General features: G+C 40.9%; 1 protein-coding gene across 1 annotated transcript in view; it reads right to left on the bottom strand.

Moving 5' to 3' along the window:
- LRRC1 (leucine rich repeat containing 1) overlaps positions 1 to 16,920 on the bottom strand; it is a 65,834-nt gene that overhangs the window by 39,168 nt on the left and 9,746 nt on the right. Inside the window, exon 2 of the mRNA XM_027696032.1 lies at positions 12,704 to 12,821. Coding sequence (XP_027551833.1) covers positions 12,704 to 12,821 — 118 coding nt within the window. The remainder of the gene's footprint in view (positions 1 to 12,703; positions 12,822 to 16,920) is intronic.

Raw genomic sequence — 16,920 nt, 5'->3', positions numbered from 1 at the left:
GGAAGGAAGACTTGCCCTTGGTCAAGGAGGATTAGGTTAGAGAAGACCTAGGCAGACTTGACATCCAGAAGTCCATGGGCCCTGTCAGGATGCTTCCACTAGTGCTGAGGGAGCTGGTGGAGACCATGGCTAGGCTGCTCACAATCATCTTCAAAAGGTCATGGGGATCAGGAGAGGTGTCTAAGTACTGGAAGAAAGCAAATGTCACCCTGGTCTTCAAAAAAAAGGCAATAAGGAAGACCCAAGGAACTGCCAGCCGGTCAGCCTCACGTCAAACCCTCTGTGCGGACGACAAGGTGATCAGGAGTAGTCAGCATGGATTCACTAAAGGTAAATCCTGCTTGACCAACTGATTGCCTTCTACAATGAAACAACTACCTGGGTGGATGAGGGGAAAGCAGTGCATATTTTCTACTTTGACTTCAGCAGGGATTTTGACCCTGTCATCCATGATAATCTTAAGAGTCAAACTGAATAAAATGTCCAGCACACAGCTGGATAAACATATCGTGGTGGGTGAGCAACTGGCTCAGAGGTCAAGCACAGAGGGTAATAGTAAATGGGGGAACATCAGACTGGTGACTTGTCACTAGTGGGGTTCCACAGGGCTCCATCTTAGGCCCTCTGCTCTTGAACACCTTCATAAATTACTTGGACTCAGGACTGGAAGGGATACTAAGCAAGTTTGCAGATGACAGAAAACTGGGAGGAACCGTTGACTCTTTCAAAGGTAGGGAGGCCCTGCAGAGAGACCTCAACAAATTAAGAGAACTGGGCAATCACCAACCATATGAAGTTCAACAAGGGGAAGTGCCGGATTCTGCACCACGGACGGGGCAAACCTGGATGTACGTACAGACTGGGGAATGAGATGCTGGAAAGCAGTTCCATGGAAAGGGACCTGGGGGTCCTGGTAGATGGCAAGTTGAATGTGAGTCAGCAGTGCCCTGGCAGCCAGGAGGGCCAACTATGTCCTGGAGGGCATCAGGCAAAGCATCTCCAGCTGGCCAAGGGAGGTGATTGTCCTGCTCTGCTCTGCACTGGGGCGGCCTCACCTTGAATATTGTGTGCACTTTTGAGCACCACGATATCAGAAAGATATTAAGCTGTTAGAGAGTGTCCAAAGGAGGGCAACGAATATGGTGAAGGGCATCGAGGGGAAGCCGTATGAGGAGCGGCTGAAGTCACTTGTTCTGTTCAGCCTAGAGAAGAGGAGACTGAGGGGAGACCTCATTGCAGTCTACAACTTCCTTGTGAGGGGAAGAGGAGGAGCAGGCACTGATCTCTTCTCGGTGCTGACTGTGACAGGACCCAAGGGAATGGCCTGAAATTGTGTCAGAGGAGGTTTAAGTTGGATATTAGAAAAAGGTTTTTCACCAAGAGGGTGGTTGGGCACTGGAACAGGCTCCCCAGGGAAGTGTTCACAGCACCAAGGCTGACAGAGTTCAAGAAGCATTTGGGCAATGCTCTCATGCACATGGTGTGATTCTTGGGAATGGCCCCATGCAGGGCTAAGGGTAGGATTTGACAATCCTTGTGGGTCCCTTCCAACTTGTTATATTCTGTGAAGTATTTGAAGAGCGGGTGTCAAGAGGATGGAGCCAGGCTTTTCTCGGTGGTGCCAAGCAGTAGGACAAGAGGGGCAGAAACTGATGCAGAGGAAGTTTCACCTAAAGATGAGGAAGAACTTCTTTACTGTGCAGGTGACCAAGCACTGGAGCAGAGTGCTCAGAGAAGTTGTGGAGTCTCCCTCACTGGAGATATTCAAGAACCATCTAGACACAATTCTGTGCAATGGGAGCAGGGAGATTGCCTCAGATGACCCACTGTGGTCCTTTTCAACCTTACCCATTCTCTGATTCTGTAAAGTGCATTTTCCTTCCCCCCTTGATACTTTCACTATTCACTTTTCTCCTCTGCCTGTGTGGACAAAGGATGGACAAAAATTCAGTGCAACTGTTTGAAGTGAGGATCATTATATATTTATACAAGATTGAAATATAACTCATTTTAATTGTAAGGCATCTTAAAAAGATTTCTCAGGCAAAACACAACCAAGTTAGGAGCAGATACTTTATCATTACATATGAAGACTAGTATAACATTGAGTTGTTAAATTCAGAAGAGAATACGAGCAGCATTTTAGTAGATGACAAAAAAACTGAGTGATAATTATAGCAGAGAAGATAATGGCACATAACAATAGCATTGACATAATCAACTGGAATGCAGCAGAGGATAGTAAAATATATAAAGAAGTTCTTTTGTCTCTTGATGGATTATGAAGTTTTCACTATTAGTGTGGAGTACTCAATTTCGTTACAGATATTAACATATATGTCTCTGCCAATATCAGCAACAGTAAGGTTGAATACTTTTCTTGCCACTGCTGGATAACCAGCTCAAATCCTACTTAAATATCTAGGATTCTTCTAATGCTACACTCTGACGAACACTCTGCATTTACATGATGTCCCAGATGTTCTGGCATACAGACTGTGCAGCATTGCTAATAATAAAGCCATAAACCAAGCATAAGCCCTGTGACATGTGACAGTACAAATACACTGGCAGCAGAAAAGTTGTGGCAGCAGAAGCAGATCAAAATCAAGCTTGGCAGTCATGTATACAAGAGGGCATGTGTACTCCTCTCCATTCAATACACCTCTTCAGATGTTTATTGTTATAGTTTGCACAAGAATTTCCTAATGATTTAGCAAGTCCTGTATAAGTAACTTTAGAAGCAAGTTTGACATTAGGGAATTCTGTATTGTCTGGGTGAGAAAATTACTTCTAAAAATCCTTTTGTTTGATGCCAATCCTTTTTTTTTTTTTTTTTTTAAGATTTTTACAACACCTACATCACTCAGTCCCCATTCCCCTAGTTTTCTTCCTCTAGTGTCTGGAGGGGTAGGGGGAGAAGACAATCTTATTTTTAAACTGATAAAACCTTTTGTATGGCACAATTTTACAGAATTTTATATTGAATTTCAAGAACTGATGATATTTCATCTACCCAAAGCCTACACACCAGCATCCTTTACACATTCTGCAATAGCGAACATAATTTCCAATACCTAATCAATATCATGTCTGGGAAAGTCCTATGATGCAACAGGGCTACCAGACCAGAGCTACTCACACAGTGACTCTAGCTCAAAATACAAAGTATTTTTGTGAGAATTTTGCTGAAGTCTCAGACATGAGAGATGCACCACATTCCTGAGGGAGACTTCACAATGCTCAAGTCTTTCAGGAAGTAACTACTGGATGCTGTCATATTTTCCAGCTATGAAGGAGACACAAAGCACTGTGCTTTAGGAGAGCTGGAGCTGGCACACTGCATACATCCCAGCACAAGTCAACTGAATAGACGTGATCTAGACAGTCATAGTGGAAGGCCCACCTAAAGGTATACACAAGACAAGCCAAGCAGCTTTAACTGCTTAGTGACTAGTAATTAAGCAGTTGATTGGTTTACACCAAATTTATACCCAGGGAAGCCCATTCTAGACTCAAAGAATGTGAATCCATGCAGCATTATCCCTCAAGAGAGATATCCAGCAGCAAACCAGATCTCATCCATCCAATTCAATACACAGATGATTTTTCCCCCTCCTCTTCTCACATATATAATATACATTATCAACTACAGTATTTACACACACACACACACACACACACACACACACACACACATAGAGAGAAGTTCCATTGAAGCATTAAGCACTGCAATGCTCAAGTGATTTAGTAGCCTAAAGGTTCACTCGTCACTTCCACGGAAGTTCCTCTGTGCCACCCACCTTCTTAGAGGGGTCTCTGAGAAGCCTGCCCTTGGGAAAGCTCTGCTTTCCAGCCCTGCTCTCCACCTGCTCCACCTTCCAAACATGGGAGGAAGGAAACTGTCCACTTAGTCAAATACCTTTCAAGCAGGAATTTGTGCTGCAAATATTTGTTTGTCTTTGTGAAGGGCTCTCCAGCTGGAAAGCCCAGCTGAGCAGGCTGTTGTCTCACAGACGCCACTACCACTACCACATTTCTCTACCCTCTCAAAAGCAGCCAAGTGCAGCTCCAAGAGGGTCTGACTCTGCAGGGGGAAGGGATGGTGGAAGGTTACTCATCCTCTCCCTCCATTTTCATGTTGAGATCCAGACATACACAATGATCAGACAGGTTTCCTTTCTTCTAAAACCAGAAGGCTTTGCTACTATCCCTGAAGACTGAAGTAACCAACCTCTTTAGATCAAGTGCTACAATTTCTAGGCACATTGTGACAGGAGTCACACGGTTCTTGCAAAGTCTATTGAGATTAAGTGGCTCTTGAACAGGTTGTAACATTTTCCTCTTCACGCTCTGAGGCTGAGAATATACAAAATACAAGATGTACACCACTTTTAAGACCTGTCTGTAAAGCTTTAAGGAAAATTCACCAGCAGTTCAGGTTGGGTTTTCTCAAGTAAATCCCTTACTGTACAATTAACAAGAAACTGAAGAGACATGTCTCATTTCTCCTCCTCACTGCTTCTGGATATATCCCTTTTCCAAACAATGAGAGCAGCGGGGAAAAAAAATCCTCAGCATTTCACGGATATGTAGATATTAGGCATGTTACTTGAAAGAAAACTCTGCATGGACAAGCTGGTCTTTGAACAGATAGGAAGTGGTAATTCAACAGACTGTCCTTCTCAGCTGCAGGAAGCAGCAGTAACAGAGGATAAGAAGCTGTAAACTGGAAACAGGAGGAAAAACAGGGGGGAGACAGAGAAGGGGAGCTCAAAGATCAGACCACAAGGAAACAATAGTTCCAGGTGAACTAAGTGAAAGAGTCCAAGTTTGGCAACAAATTTAGGTCTTCTACCTTTTTACTTACACATGCCAATGGAGAGTTAAACAAGGCTTGGAGTCATTTTTATAAGGATTTCCATCTTAGACCTTGAAGATAAGAGGAATTAAATACTTTCAGTCTAAGAAACAAGGTGGGAAAAAACATAAAAACTAAAAACTCTGTGAATAAAAGAACTAACAACGCCTGTTTGCAGATTGCCATTTTATGATATCTAGTCTAGATTATACAGAAAATTAACGCTTTATTTTATGCCACTCCTATACATATCGTCTGACATTTAACACTCTAGCTGATACTTCAGGCAGTCCCAAGATTTCTGTCCCCAACTTGTCTTGTTCCTTTCTACAGCCTTCCCTTGAATTTGGATGAAGACAACTGCTGTGCATGGAAGTACGTTAGCAAAGTCTCCTTAGAAAGTAAGTTAAATATGTCAGAATATACCATGATGGAAAAATCCACTTTTCCGTAATCCATTTAAAAATGACACCTTCTAAACTTCTCTAATTAGATTATTCCATCATGAGATTTCACTTATCTTTTCTTTCTCAATCACAGTCAGTACTTGTTGCTTCTTCCTTCCCCTCCTTGATGAGAAGCCCTGCTCAGGAATGAGGTCCAGTAATTTCTCTCTCACCTTACTTCTCTTGCTGCATATAAAGCTCTCCTCTTCCTCAAACCTACCAACGTCAAATTCCTTTTAGCAACCTAAATGCACAAATCCCAACTTTTACATCACTTTTTCAAAGCGAGCAAGACTTTCTACATATCTGTGATACTCTACAGAGGCCCAGAATCTAAAAGCAATCTGCAGCAGGTGTTTCTTTCTTCCCTGGAATGCTGCTATATACATTGATCCCTAAACTTCATGTGTAAGACATTAAAACAATAATGTTTTTAAGTACAAGTTTTAAAGTAACCTCAACGGAGGAATGGGAGATAATACAAAGGAAATGTATGTCACAAGAAATTAGATTTGTCAAAAAAACTCAAGCATAAAAATCCAAACATGCAAAACAACTATTAGCAAGCAACCATCTAAAAGGGTGAAAAATTCTGTTATCTCCAAGTCTGCTTTGCTTTCATTAGCACAAAAAAAAAATCCCCAAAACCAGTCACTGGCCAGACTCAGACTGAAGCTTAAGATACTCTACCACCATACAAAACACAATAGTCTCTGGTGGGAAATGCCACGACTTTCAGATGTACACACCCAAGGTTGCAGTGAGTGTATTCACAGGATGCTTTCTTGTACCAGATAAGACGTGTCCATGCAGGAGTAGGAGAGCAATTCTTGTTTGTCCGTAAGCGCTCACCGGACACAAATCAGTCCAGAAGGCAAATAAGCAACATCCAGCAGTTGCATGCGTAAACTAAATAGATGCATTTGTCAACTATTCTGCCTGCCAGCACAGCTTGCTGGCTTGGGGTTTTTTCTTGTCCACTGAGCAAGAAAGCATCAATTCCCACTTATTTCTCAGCACTCTGGGTTTTGCCATTTGCCACCAGACCCGTACCAGCACATTCATGCCAGGGCAGCTGGTGGCAGGCAGAGAAGAAGAGGATTTCATGGAGGAGGTCTCTGCTCAGATGCTGTGGAAGTGCAGCGCAGGTGGACAGCCAGATCCCAGGCAAGAGCACAGAGCAACAGCAGCAGCTGCCAGGCAAGAGAGCAGATCCCATGTGAGGCTGCAGGACAAGATCAGAAGACCTAAGAGTGCTTCTCCCTAATTAGCTCATATCCTCACTGTAAAATAGCTGGGTCACCAGACCAGGCTGAACTGAAACAAGCGTTCAAGCCTTTTATCTGTCAGAATTTCTAGTTTGAAAAAACATTGGTTATCCCACTTTCAGTGCAGGAGAGGAAAAGGGGAACACTTTGATGGCAGAAGGGAGATAGTTCTACAGTACAGATAACAGGTATGTCTTTGAGAGCAGACAGTTGAATTAAAAAGGGTAAGCATATGTGTGCATGCACTGATACAAACAAGTGAGCTGAAGTCTTAGAGGGCAAAGCAAAGAGTCTACACTGCTCTTCAGCAGGATGGACTGATGGATGCTCTGCAGGAAAGCTGCTGCCTGCTCACCCGGGCCTCTAAGGAAGCTCCAAATAACTTTTTGAATAAAATGTACCTATCACACAATATACAATGAATGCGGCGTCCTGAGGATGACCAACATCTCTAAAGAGACTTTTAATTGGGTTGTAAAACAGCTAAAAAGAATAAACACTTCAAATAAAAAGCAGTAATATCAAACCACCTGCTACTGAAAGTAGAACAGTTAAATACCCTTGCTGTGGTGTTCTGAAAGTACCCTGATAACTGAAGACAAAAGAAAATACAAGTTTCTAAATTTGCAACTGTGATCAATTTTGGAAGCAAGGAAAACAAAAATAAGGCTCATGGAGTACATGGAACACTGGTCTTCTAAAGACTGACTTTTAAAATCTTGGACCCTGCTCAGACCTTGCATAGGAGCAGCTCTCTCCTTACACAGTCTTGTGACTATTGACAGGCTTCTGAGGAACGATCTTTACTGTTAGGGTAATCCTAAATTAGCATATTTATCTTTTTTTAATTCTGTAATTATTTTCATATAAATGACAGCGTATATGCCATAATATGGCAACTGTGTGGAGAGACTATTTTGGAATGAGGATATCCTGATGTCACAAGACTGGTGTCCAGAACAACCACACTATCGATACAGTCATAAGCTCAGTTTAACCATAAGCTACAGAAATTAGTAGTAACTAGCATATCATGTAGCAAGAATCCACTTCTACGGTAGGTATGAAATATAAACCATACACATTAAACAAACAGTATTAGTCCTATTGGGTATCACAGTAAAGAACCGTGTTGAGATTTTATCAAGCATCTTGCAGAGCCAAATATGGCTTAACAAGATCTGCCCACACACAGATTTCTTCAGTAGATGCCATAGCAAAGCCATCACTCCTCAGTTCACAAAGTAAAGCTGACATCTGAGTCAGCAAAAAGAACCAGCACAACCCATCTACCAAGATTACAAAAATCCATTTCATTCTCCCATTGCACACACACTTGCACCTTTTTTAGATTTTTGAGACTCAAGGCTTGGACACAACACCAAACTGCAAGGTTACAGAGCACTTCCACAGAAGAACAGACAACTTGAGTACCCTTACCTGCTGCCAGCTGGAGAGTCACCACAGACAGGTAATGCAAATCTGCCAGCACAGAGCAACTACAGCGATGCTAGGGGCTTGCATGACCAAGTCCTTGGTAGGCACATTCAGTGGAAGCAAGAGTAGCAGCAGAAAAGCCTACCAGACTTTGATCACAGAGACAGCAACTCACAGGTAGACACAGAAGTGCAAGAGGCTCATCTCCTACAGAAGCAAGGGGGTTAGCTTGCATCCAAGAAGGGGTTGGATAGTGGGACAGTTAAAATGGCACTCCTGCAGCTGGGAAGGGTAGGAAAGCCACCACAGTGCCTAATACCCAGCACTCACTGCCCAGTGTAAAAGCTCACAGTGATTCCTTCCTATGCTAAAAGAGGTGAATAAAACAAGCTGCAGACTATCTGTCAATGCCTGTGAAAGGTATATGACATTAAAAACAAAAATCCAGGCTTCCACAGCTCACCTGTTAAGAGAAAACATGTGTAAGATGGAAATTTCTTTCAAATAAGAATACTACAGTTAAATTAACACCTTCAGGGCATTTTAAGGAGCATACAATACCACGACAAAACCACATCACTGAAATCTGGAGGATTTAATATTTCTCAAAGGCAAACAAAATCCCTCTTCTTGAAGAAGAGGGATACTAAAAAGGAATGCACCATCCCTGCAAGAACACAGCATACATACACCATATACATAATCCCAAATATCAGCATGCATTAAATTAACTATAGAAACTTTATGCATCGCCCCTCCTGTCTAGAAGAAGCTACAGAACAAGAAAAGCCATTAACATTTTAATGAATCTCAGATGGCAGGGCCCTAAGCTTTAAGAATTTGGCCTCCAGGGGTTGTGCAAGAAGAAAGGGGAGGATGGAGTCTCTGAAAGAAACCTCTGGGGGATGAGCAGCATGGGGAGCAGTCTGCTACAACTCACAGGGATCTGAAACACACTGCATGCACTTTGGGAGAGAGGGAAGCTTAATGAAGTGCCAGCTGAGGCAAGAGGGAAAAACTGCAGAAATTCAAGTACATCTTTCTACCTTGAGAGACTGGACCTTCTGAATCCCAGGGTCTTTCAGGACTTGACTGAGAGAGTGTGCAAGTGCTGTGGAGAAACAAATAGCACACAGGCACTTCTGACTCTGCTTAAAGCAGAATCTTTCCCCCTACCATGGAGAGCAAAGGCTTGCACTGAAGCTCAGTGCAAAGCACCGGCACCCTTCAGGGGGACAAATGCTTTGCAGGGACATCAAGCAAGGATGCTTCATTGACCCAGTGTCTTCACAAAATTCCACTATGATGTGAGAATCCAGGAAAAGGTTTACTAAGCTTGGGGAGTCTGAGGGAATCAGCAGTAGTTTCAGACATGCAGCAGTAAAGCATCTATTTCAGAAGATTTCTCGGGGAATACTCTTGAGTCTCAGACATGCTTTGCCAGCAACTCAGAAGCTCAGGCATCTGCTGTTGAAATCCTACAAGTCTGTTTGCTTTAGCCTTAGAACTAGTACATCAGCTTTTTGAACAACTTAATACCAAGAGGCAGAGATAAACTAGATTGTCAAATAACCTTCAGAGTGTTCACTATCACTATGCTGTTTCCTTAGCACAGCTTCCCTGCCCTCATATTCCAATCATTGATTCATCCATTCAACCTTTGCTCAAATAACAGCCTCAATCAGACTAGAAAAGCACGGTGGGGATGCTTCCTAGGAAAATCTGCATGAACACGTGGCCTTGCAGAACAATAAAAAATAGCACCAACATGCAAATAATCCAGGAAAAGTTTAAGACTATACGGCTCCTAGACTGCCCAAAATCTTTTTCCTTCTGCTCCACTGAGGCTATCCTTACCCTCCCCACAGACTACTCTCACATTCACCCAAGATCACAGGGAACATCAAGTTTACATCAGCTGAAGATTTTTTATTTTTACTTCTTAGAAGGATTTTTTGTAGTTCTAGATTCACTTATTAACCAAAAAACTCCTAAAGGAATTAATTATATAGCACATTTAAACTAGCATACCTTGGGCATTTTAAAACACCTGAGAATTTAAGAAAGACACATTTAAGAGTTTCCTTGTTGACCCTTCCTGAGTGCCTACAAACTAGGACTACTTAGGTGGCAAATAACACTGCATGGTACAGGCACCCAGAGCTACCTACAAAGAGTTGGAGGGACCCTGCCTGGAGGGATTTATCCCACCTCTGGATGCAACACCTCACCACTCACACAAAACATAGCTGGCCGCTGCAGTCTGGAAGCACATTCAAGTCCAGCCATAAGATACACCCATCACACCATGAGGTTTCAAAGATCATACACTGGCCAAAGGATTAGGAAGTAGGAGAAAAGAAAATGTTATCCTTTTATTATGAGGGAAATGGAAGTACTCTCTTTATTCAAAACCTTTTCTTCCTCCTGATGAGAAGTTAAAATAGAAAAAGCTATTCCTGTACACAGAACATTAAATGAATTTATATTTGTTCTTTTAAGCTCTTAAGGAAACAGAATGGCCAGAATTGAAAGCAATTAGTGCACTGAACCAGACAGCTAGAACAACAAAAAACACAGAACAATGATCTCTTATTTCCCAAGTTCAGATGTCACCATCACACTTTCCTATTCATGCAGCATACTGCATTTTGAAAAGTAGGGCTGTTTTTCTCTGCCTGAAAGGAATACAAAGAGTTCCTATTTTTTTTTCCTAAGTAGTCTTGGGTAGTTAGAAAACAGGACAAACCTGTGGCAGGCTAAGAATATGACATACTGAAAGGTGGGTTCAAAATACAAAGCTAAGAAATTAAAATTCTGTAAATCCCAAAAACCTTATGTGAGATTTCCCCTACAGCTTCCCAGATGGTGTGTGTTTTGCCTTTTAATTTGGAGAACTGTGAGACAACCATGAAATGACCAAACAGCAAAAAGCAGTATTAGTTATCTTCTGCCACAGCCCCCCAACACCACATCACACGGTGCATTTTCCATTTGAAGAGTCAAGTCATGCAATAACTGTGATATGATTAAGCAGAGGGAAGCAGTATCAGTCGCCTTCTGCAATGAATGACAGAGAAGACAAAGTAATGCAATAAAATGGGCAATTAACACTGAACCTTGGATATAGGAAAGCAACTGCTCTCTGCCACCTGCATTAGTCCAACCCATCACTGGTGAAAATACTTCCCTGAAAATACTTCTAATGACACACACGCATCTACCCAACCATAAATGTTCACACCATCTGTTCTCATTACAGTTGAGTTCTCAAGCCAACTTCCAAGTCAGGCTGACAAGAGTTCACATGGCTCTGATCCACCAGCTCTTTTGCAGCTAGTTATTCATTTGTGATGAGAATTACTAAACCAACAGAGGGTTTCTTTTTGTATAAGGTCTGTCACGGACAGCACCCAACTTAGCCAAACTCAGTAGCCAAAATACTGCATCAATTAATGCTCATGTATTTCTGAAATGTTATAACTAATCTGTTTCTTCTGCCTCTCAGATGTGGGGTTTTTCCCAGTTTTCTTCTCTTAAAAGGTTTTGCAAGTGTGCATAAAATTATATGGTTCACAGAAATTTTTTGGCAATTGCCTGGAGACTTATTACGCTTCATCAATTATATTATCAGATAAAGATGGAATTAAAAGCATCAAACAAATAAAGGAAATATGCTATAGGTCACTGAATATTCTTCAGTCACAAAGGGTCAATGTGAAGTTAAACTGTAAAGGAAAAAGAGCTCCCCAGTACGGTATTTATTTTCTTGAATATACAATTACATCCCTCATTTATTTACAAGGTTATGCAACCATGATTGCTCCCACCCCTTCCATCACAGCTCAGAGAGCATTTTGTGCATATCCACTGCGTGTAAGGAGGCAAAAATAGCTGACAGTTGCTCTAATTTGGTAACACAGATTCACTGTTTCTAGATCAGTGGGTCATAAGGCTGCTTAAAGGTGACCCACCAGCCCCTGAACTTCTTGTAGAACTGGTAAGTTCACCAGGCCACAGGAAAAAAAATGTTTTCGCTCCATCACAATGCAGGACAATATAAGCAGCAAACATTACAAGCAAATGATAAACCCATGTGGTTTCCAACAATATGTTTTAAAAAACAGTTACTCCCAGCATTCTTTTCTGAATTTATCTCTGCAGATGACAAGCAGATTGATTCTTCTTCCAGAAGTACAACTAGAAATACTAGCACTCTGCCTCTTGCTAATCCCAGGTAAAAAGGAGATAAGGATAAGGAACTGGACTTCTAACCCATAGGCAGCCTTTTTTAGAACAGAAAGCAGCTTCATTTTTTTTCAACCTCTTTTTTTTCTTTTTTCTTTTTTTTTTCCTAGGCATTTCAGAGAGCTTGTGAAAAGAAATCAACATTATGACACATACACATATAAAACTAGGATGTAAAGCACTTTTTAAATTGGAGAATCAAGCAGGCTCTCAGTAAGGCAGAACTACAGACAAGTGTTATTTTATTACTGTATTTCTACCACCAGCTCTCCTCTGCTCTTTCGCTCCCCCCAACTAGAACCAGGGGCAAATCCATGAATTACATGAAAAAGTTCTGCAGGACACTGATAGCAACTTCTGAGTCAGAAAAACCCTACTAACTCAGTTTCCTAGACCATGTCATAGGACAGCATAGAATCAAACAAATTAACATTGGAGCTTACCATTTCGAGACAAATCAAGTTCCACCAGCTGCATGAAATTTGCTATTTCAGGAGGGAGCCGCTGGATTTCATTATCACTAAGTCCAAGTTTCCTTAACTTCACAAGCTGGAAGAAAGGCTGAAAGAAAGAAAAATTACATATCAGAAAATATTCACATAACTCACATATAAGCATCATAAATGATGAGGAATAACTGGAAGTCGCTTTCAAAATGTGAGCTAATTAAAGTTATTGCTTGACACTAGTTATGCAGACAGGTCCCTTTCAGACCTGTATCAGAATAAACATTTTGTTTTAATTTTTACATGAAAACAGACTATAACCTGTGTTTTACCTACAATGAAAATCTATGTTAAAAAGAAAAATCTGTAAAGCTTGCCATTAAAGATCATTGCAGAAAGACACTAGCAAAATCCAGAATGCCTGCTTCAAAATCATTAATGGGGCGAGGTTACCCAGTAGAGTAATTAAAAGCATCCTAATTATACACCGAAGCTCATTAGGAAGTTAATGCAGAGGGACACTTCTAAAGAACTGTCCAGAAAACCGACAAAGAGAGGCTGACAAGGTCTTCTTCACCGGTTAGCGCCAAAACCAACTAGGTTACAGAGCCAGTCTCCCTCAGGAAGACTTTCTTTCCAGCCTCATATGCACCGCCTGCTCCATGGCCCAGTTTCAGAAGGACTAATGAAAGTTGGGCAGGATACACACAATTTCAGGTCTTCCTTGCTTGAGGAAAAACCCAGCTCAGCCCTGTCTCTACAGTAAGGACACAGGGACAAAATGCAGACAGGATGCTAACTTTCCCAGACCCTCAGCTATGGGCTCAGAGGGTCTGGAAGCCCCCAAGACAAAAAAACACCCTAAGAAAACTGGCCAAGCTGAAAGTCAGGTTAACCCTAGGCACTGGGAGCAGCTGGTGATTGAATATAGGCATCGCTATGAAAGTTGTGGAGCTCTTATCACAGCTTTCCTCTCTTCCAGACAGGCCTTTGAAGCGGAGTCATTGTAAGGGGTGAGGATTTGTGCAATATTAAATGGCTTTATATACATGTCATCTTGAACAAAACTGAACAGACTCCTCAAATTTTGAGTGAGTTTTGTGCCCCCTGGAGTGCACAGGGATTTTTACCCAGCAGTCAGAACCCGTGCATCTCTCCCACTCGTGGCATGTGTGCATGCCTGTGTCCCAACAATTTTGCCATGTAGGGTAACTGGAAGATACTAGTAAGTTTGGGCTATCTGCTTGCATTTAATCACCTACAATCCCTTCTTGGAAATTAGCACCCTTTTTTAGCTTTTATTTTATATAAGTGCTGGAGTGTGTGATCTAAACGACACTCAGTTGTAACTCAAACTGACAGAAAAAGGTGCAGTAAGTAGGACACAAGGTAAAAGCAGAGTGTCATGAAGGTACTATAATGCAAGTTTTCAATCTTAGTTTGAGTGTCTTGTGGTCAAGTTCATAAATCAGGTTTTTAAGTGCTTTTGCACTTCAGCACCAATCTTTCAATATACACTGGGGTTTCCTGTCACAGAAAAATAAAACACAACTGCAACTAATGTGTTTTCCCTCAAAAACATGGGTTCCTTTTAGGGGATAAAAAGGATAGAGCTTTAGAAAGTTTATAAACACTCAGCAGTGAAAGATGCACCAGACCTGAATATGACATTTCAAAGGCATTTTTGAGTCAGAATGGCACTCCACCCCCTCCATTAAAAGTGTTTGATAACACAGTAGAAATTGTAAGAGGAAGATATAAAAAAGTTTACAATTCTATGTTTTTAGTTCCCAAAAAACATATATTATAATTAAAATAGCCACAAATGCTTTTTAATCCTTCATTGCCCTCAAAAGATCCCTAGCTGCATTTTCATATCATTACCATTCTTCTCTTTAAACAAATGTAGCTCTTTTGATAAATATTTATCAATATGACTAAACCAAGAATCCATCAGAAGCTTAAAAAAGCACTTAAAGACACTTTTGTGAAAACATAGCAGGAGTACACTCCACAGAAGAGATCCAAATCTGTTCTAACACTCCAAAATAAATACTTGCCAAAATGTGTTCCTCAATCCAGTGTGTAGCTGCTAAACTATATGACAGTTATAAATATTGATGTTCTACTACAAATCTTCTCCTAAGCAACAGTTACCCCTGCCAGAGATATTCAATGGCAAGTGAGTAAAGACAGAAGGAACATGATTAAAAGAACCATATCAAAAGCCTATTAAGAGCTAGACATCCCCAGGAAGGTTTGAGGGCCCTGACAGCACCATGTGTCAATGTATGTATGTATTCATTAAATGTGCAGAACACATTTGCAACAAGTAATATTACACAATATTTAAAAAGGCATTCCTGTTAAACTATTTAAAAGAAAAATTAACTGGGACTTTAATTTCCAGTTTGCATAACAATTTCTAATGAATTACACCATTTCCTTGATAAAATCAGAAACTGCAGTTATGTAAATGGCATTTCTTTGAATTCCTCGTTTGTTTTTTTCCTATAAACTACAGGACTCAATCACTCTTGCATGTTTAGTGCATCCTACTTGCATTTCAGTAACTACTCTTCCTTTATCTAAAGCACATCATTAGTGCTCTGAAGCACTGCTGGTGAAGCAAGCACCTCCTTTCAGCCATATATGTTCTACCTTTCAAAAAGACCACAGGGAACAAAGAGAATTAAAAGCTTATTGAATAGAGTTCAACAAAGGTAAACATAGATACGTGTGTGTGCATAAATATCTACACTTTCTTAAATATATGCCACCCAGAAACACGTTCCTAATTTAATGTATCCAACACAGTTCTGCCTCTATCTGAAAAGCTCTAACACGATCCAAGGTCCAATGGGGTTATTGGCCAGAGCAGCACATCCACCCAGCATGCTCTAATAGCAGGTTTTGATTGCAGACCCAACATCTCAACAAGTATCTCGGCAACACTTCTAATGCTGCTTAGTTTAGTCAGCCTAATTAACAGTGCTTCAATGAGACAAATAATTCCATGAGCATAAGCACTGAAGAAGCCTACAACTTGCTATTTAGTGACAATTCCCAACCCTCAATTGAAGCTTTTCCTGCTATCAAGGAATTTATAGAGCTTTCCATTATATGGATTTTCTAAGAACATACATCTTGAACAGATCCCTTCTCTCACTGGAAAATTAACCAAGTCTCTCTCACCCGGACACATAGTTTTAAAAAAACTTCATTCTGACAAAATTGGGTCGATGTCAGCCAACGGAATTAAAAAAAGTAAGAGATAAGTGCATGACTCACTGAAAAGTATAAACAGACAGTGTGATCCCACAGTCCTCATTTTTATACCCTTTTTTTAAGAATACCACTACAAGTGACACTCAGTTCTAGAAAAAAAAGTGAAGAGAATTAAGCCAAACTAGGATTGATAAATACTTTCTCCTGTAAAAGGGGTCAAAACAATGTATCTCTCTGTTACTTTCAATGGTTCACTCCTGCAACAAATATCATCCATGCCTGAGAATCTTCCCCAAGTGCTTCAGCATCTTACCAGATGGGAATAATAAAAATCATAAATGGAAATAGCTGATGACAAAAGGCAATTGAAAAAAAAACACACAGGAGGGCATGAAGACCTATTTGCAGCTAACGCTGTTTAAGGGGAGGAGCGGTATCTCCCTGCTAGAGCCCTTTCAGTGCTACAGACATGTCACACTCCAAGTCCATTTGGACTAAATGTTTACTGTGTTAAGCAAAACATTTCCATAAAAAGGCTACTACTATCGGCAAAGAGAATTAAAATTAGAACCCTTATGAAATCCACTGCGTAATTTTCATGATGGGCCAGCAGGAGAGCAGAAATCAGAACAAGATGGAGAGGAGGAAGAAAACTGCAAATGAACTTGTTTCATGGTTACATTTATACAGGATAGAAAGAGGGGTTTTCTTTGCAGGTACTTGAGCTGTTGATGACTAGATTAAAAATTTGTAAGCACTTGCTCTTATGTCAAGTTTGCCTTAGACACCAATATGGATTTTCCACATATGCATGCTGCCTTGGCTTTTAAGGTTTTGTCAGGCAATTACAGTATTATATTCAAAAAGGAATTAAGTAAGCTATCAAGACACAGTATATTACTAAGTTCTCATTCTTAAATCTATATTTATTTCACCCATTTTCCAAACCTACAACTGACCAACTAAAGGTTATCTGTGCTTTAGAA

The sequence above is a fragment of the Neopelma chrysocephalum genome, unplaced genomic scaffold, assembly GCF_003984885.1.
Source record: "Neopelma chrysocephalum unplaced genomic scaffold, ASM398488v2 Primary Assembly neopelma1_104, whole genome shotgun sequence".
In the NCBI taxonomy this organism is placed as follows: Eukaryota; Metazoa; Chordata; class Aves; order Passeriformes; family Pipridae; genus Neopelma; species Neopelma chrysocephalum.
This window is presented reverse-complemented; position numbering and strand designations above follow the sequence as displayed.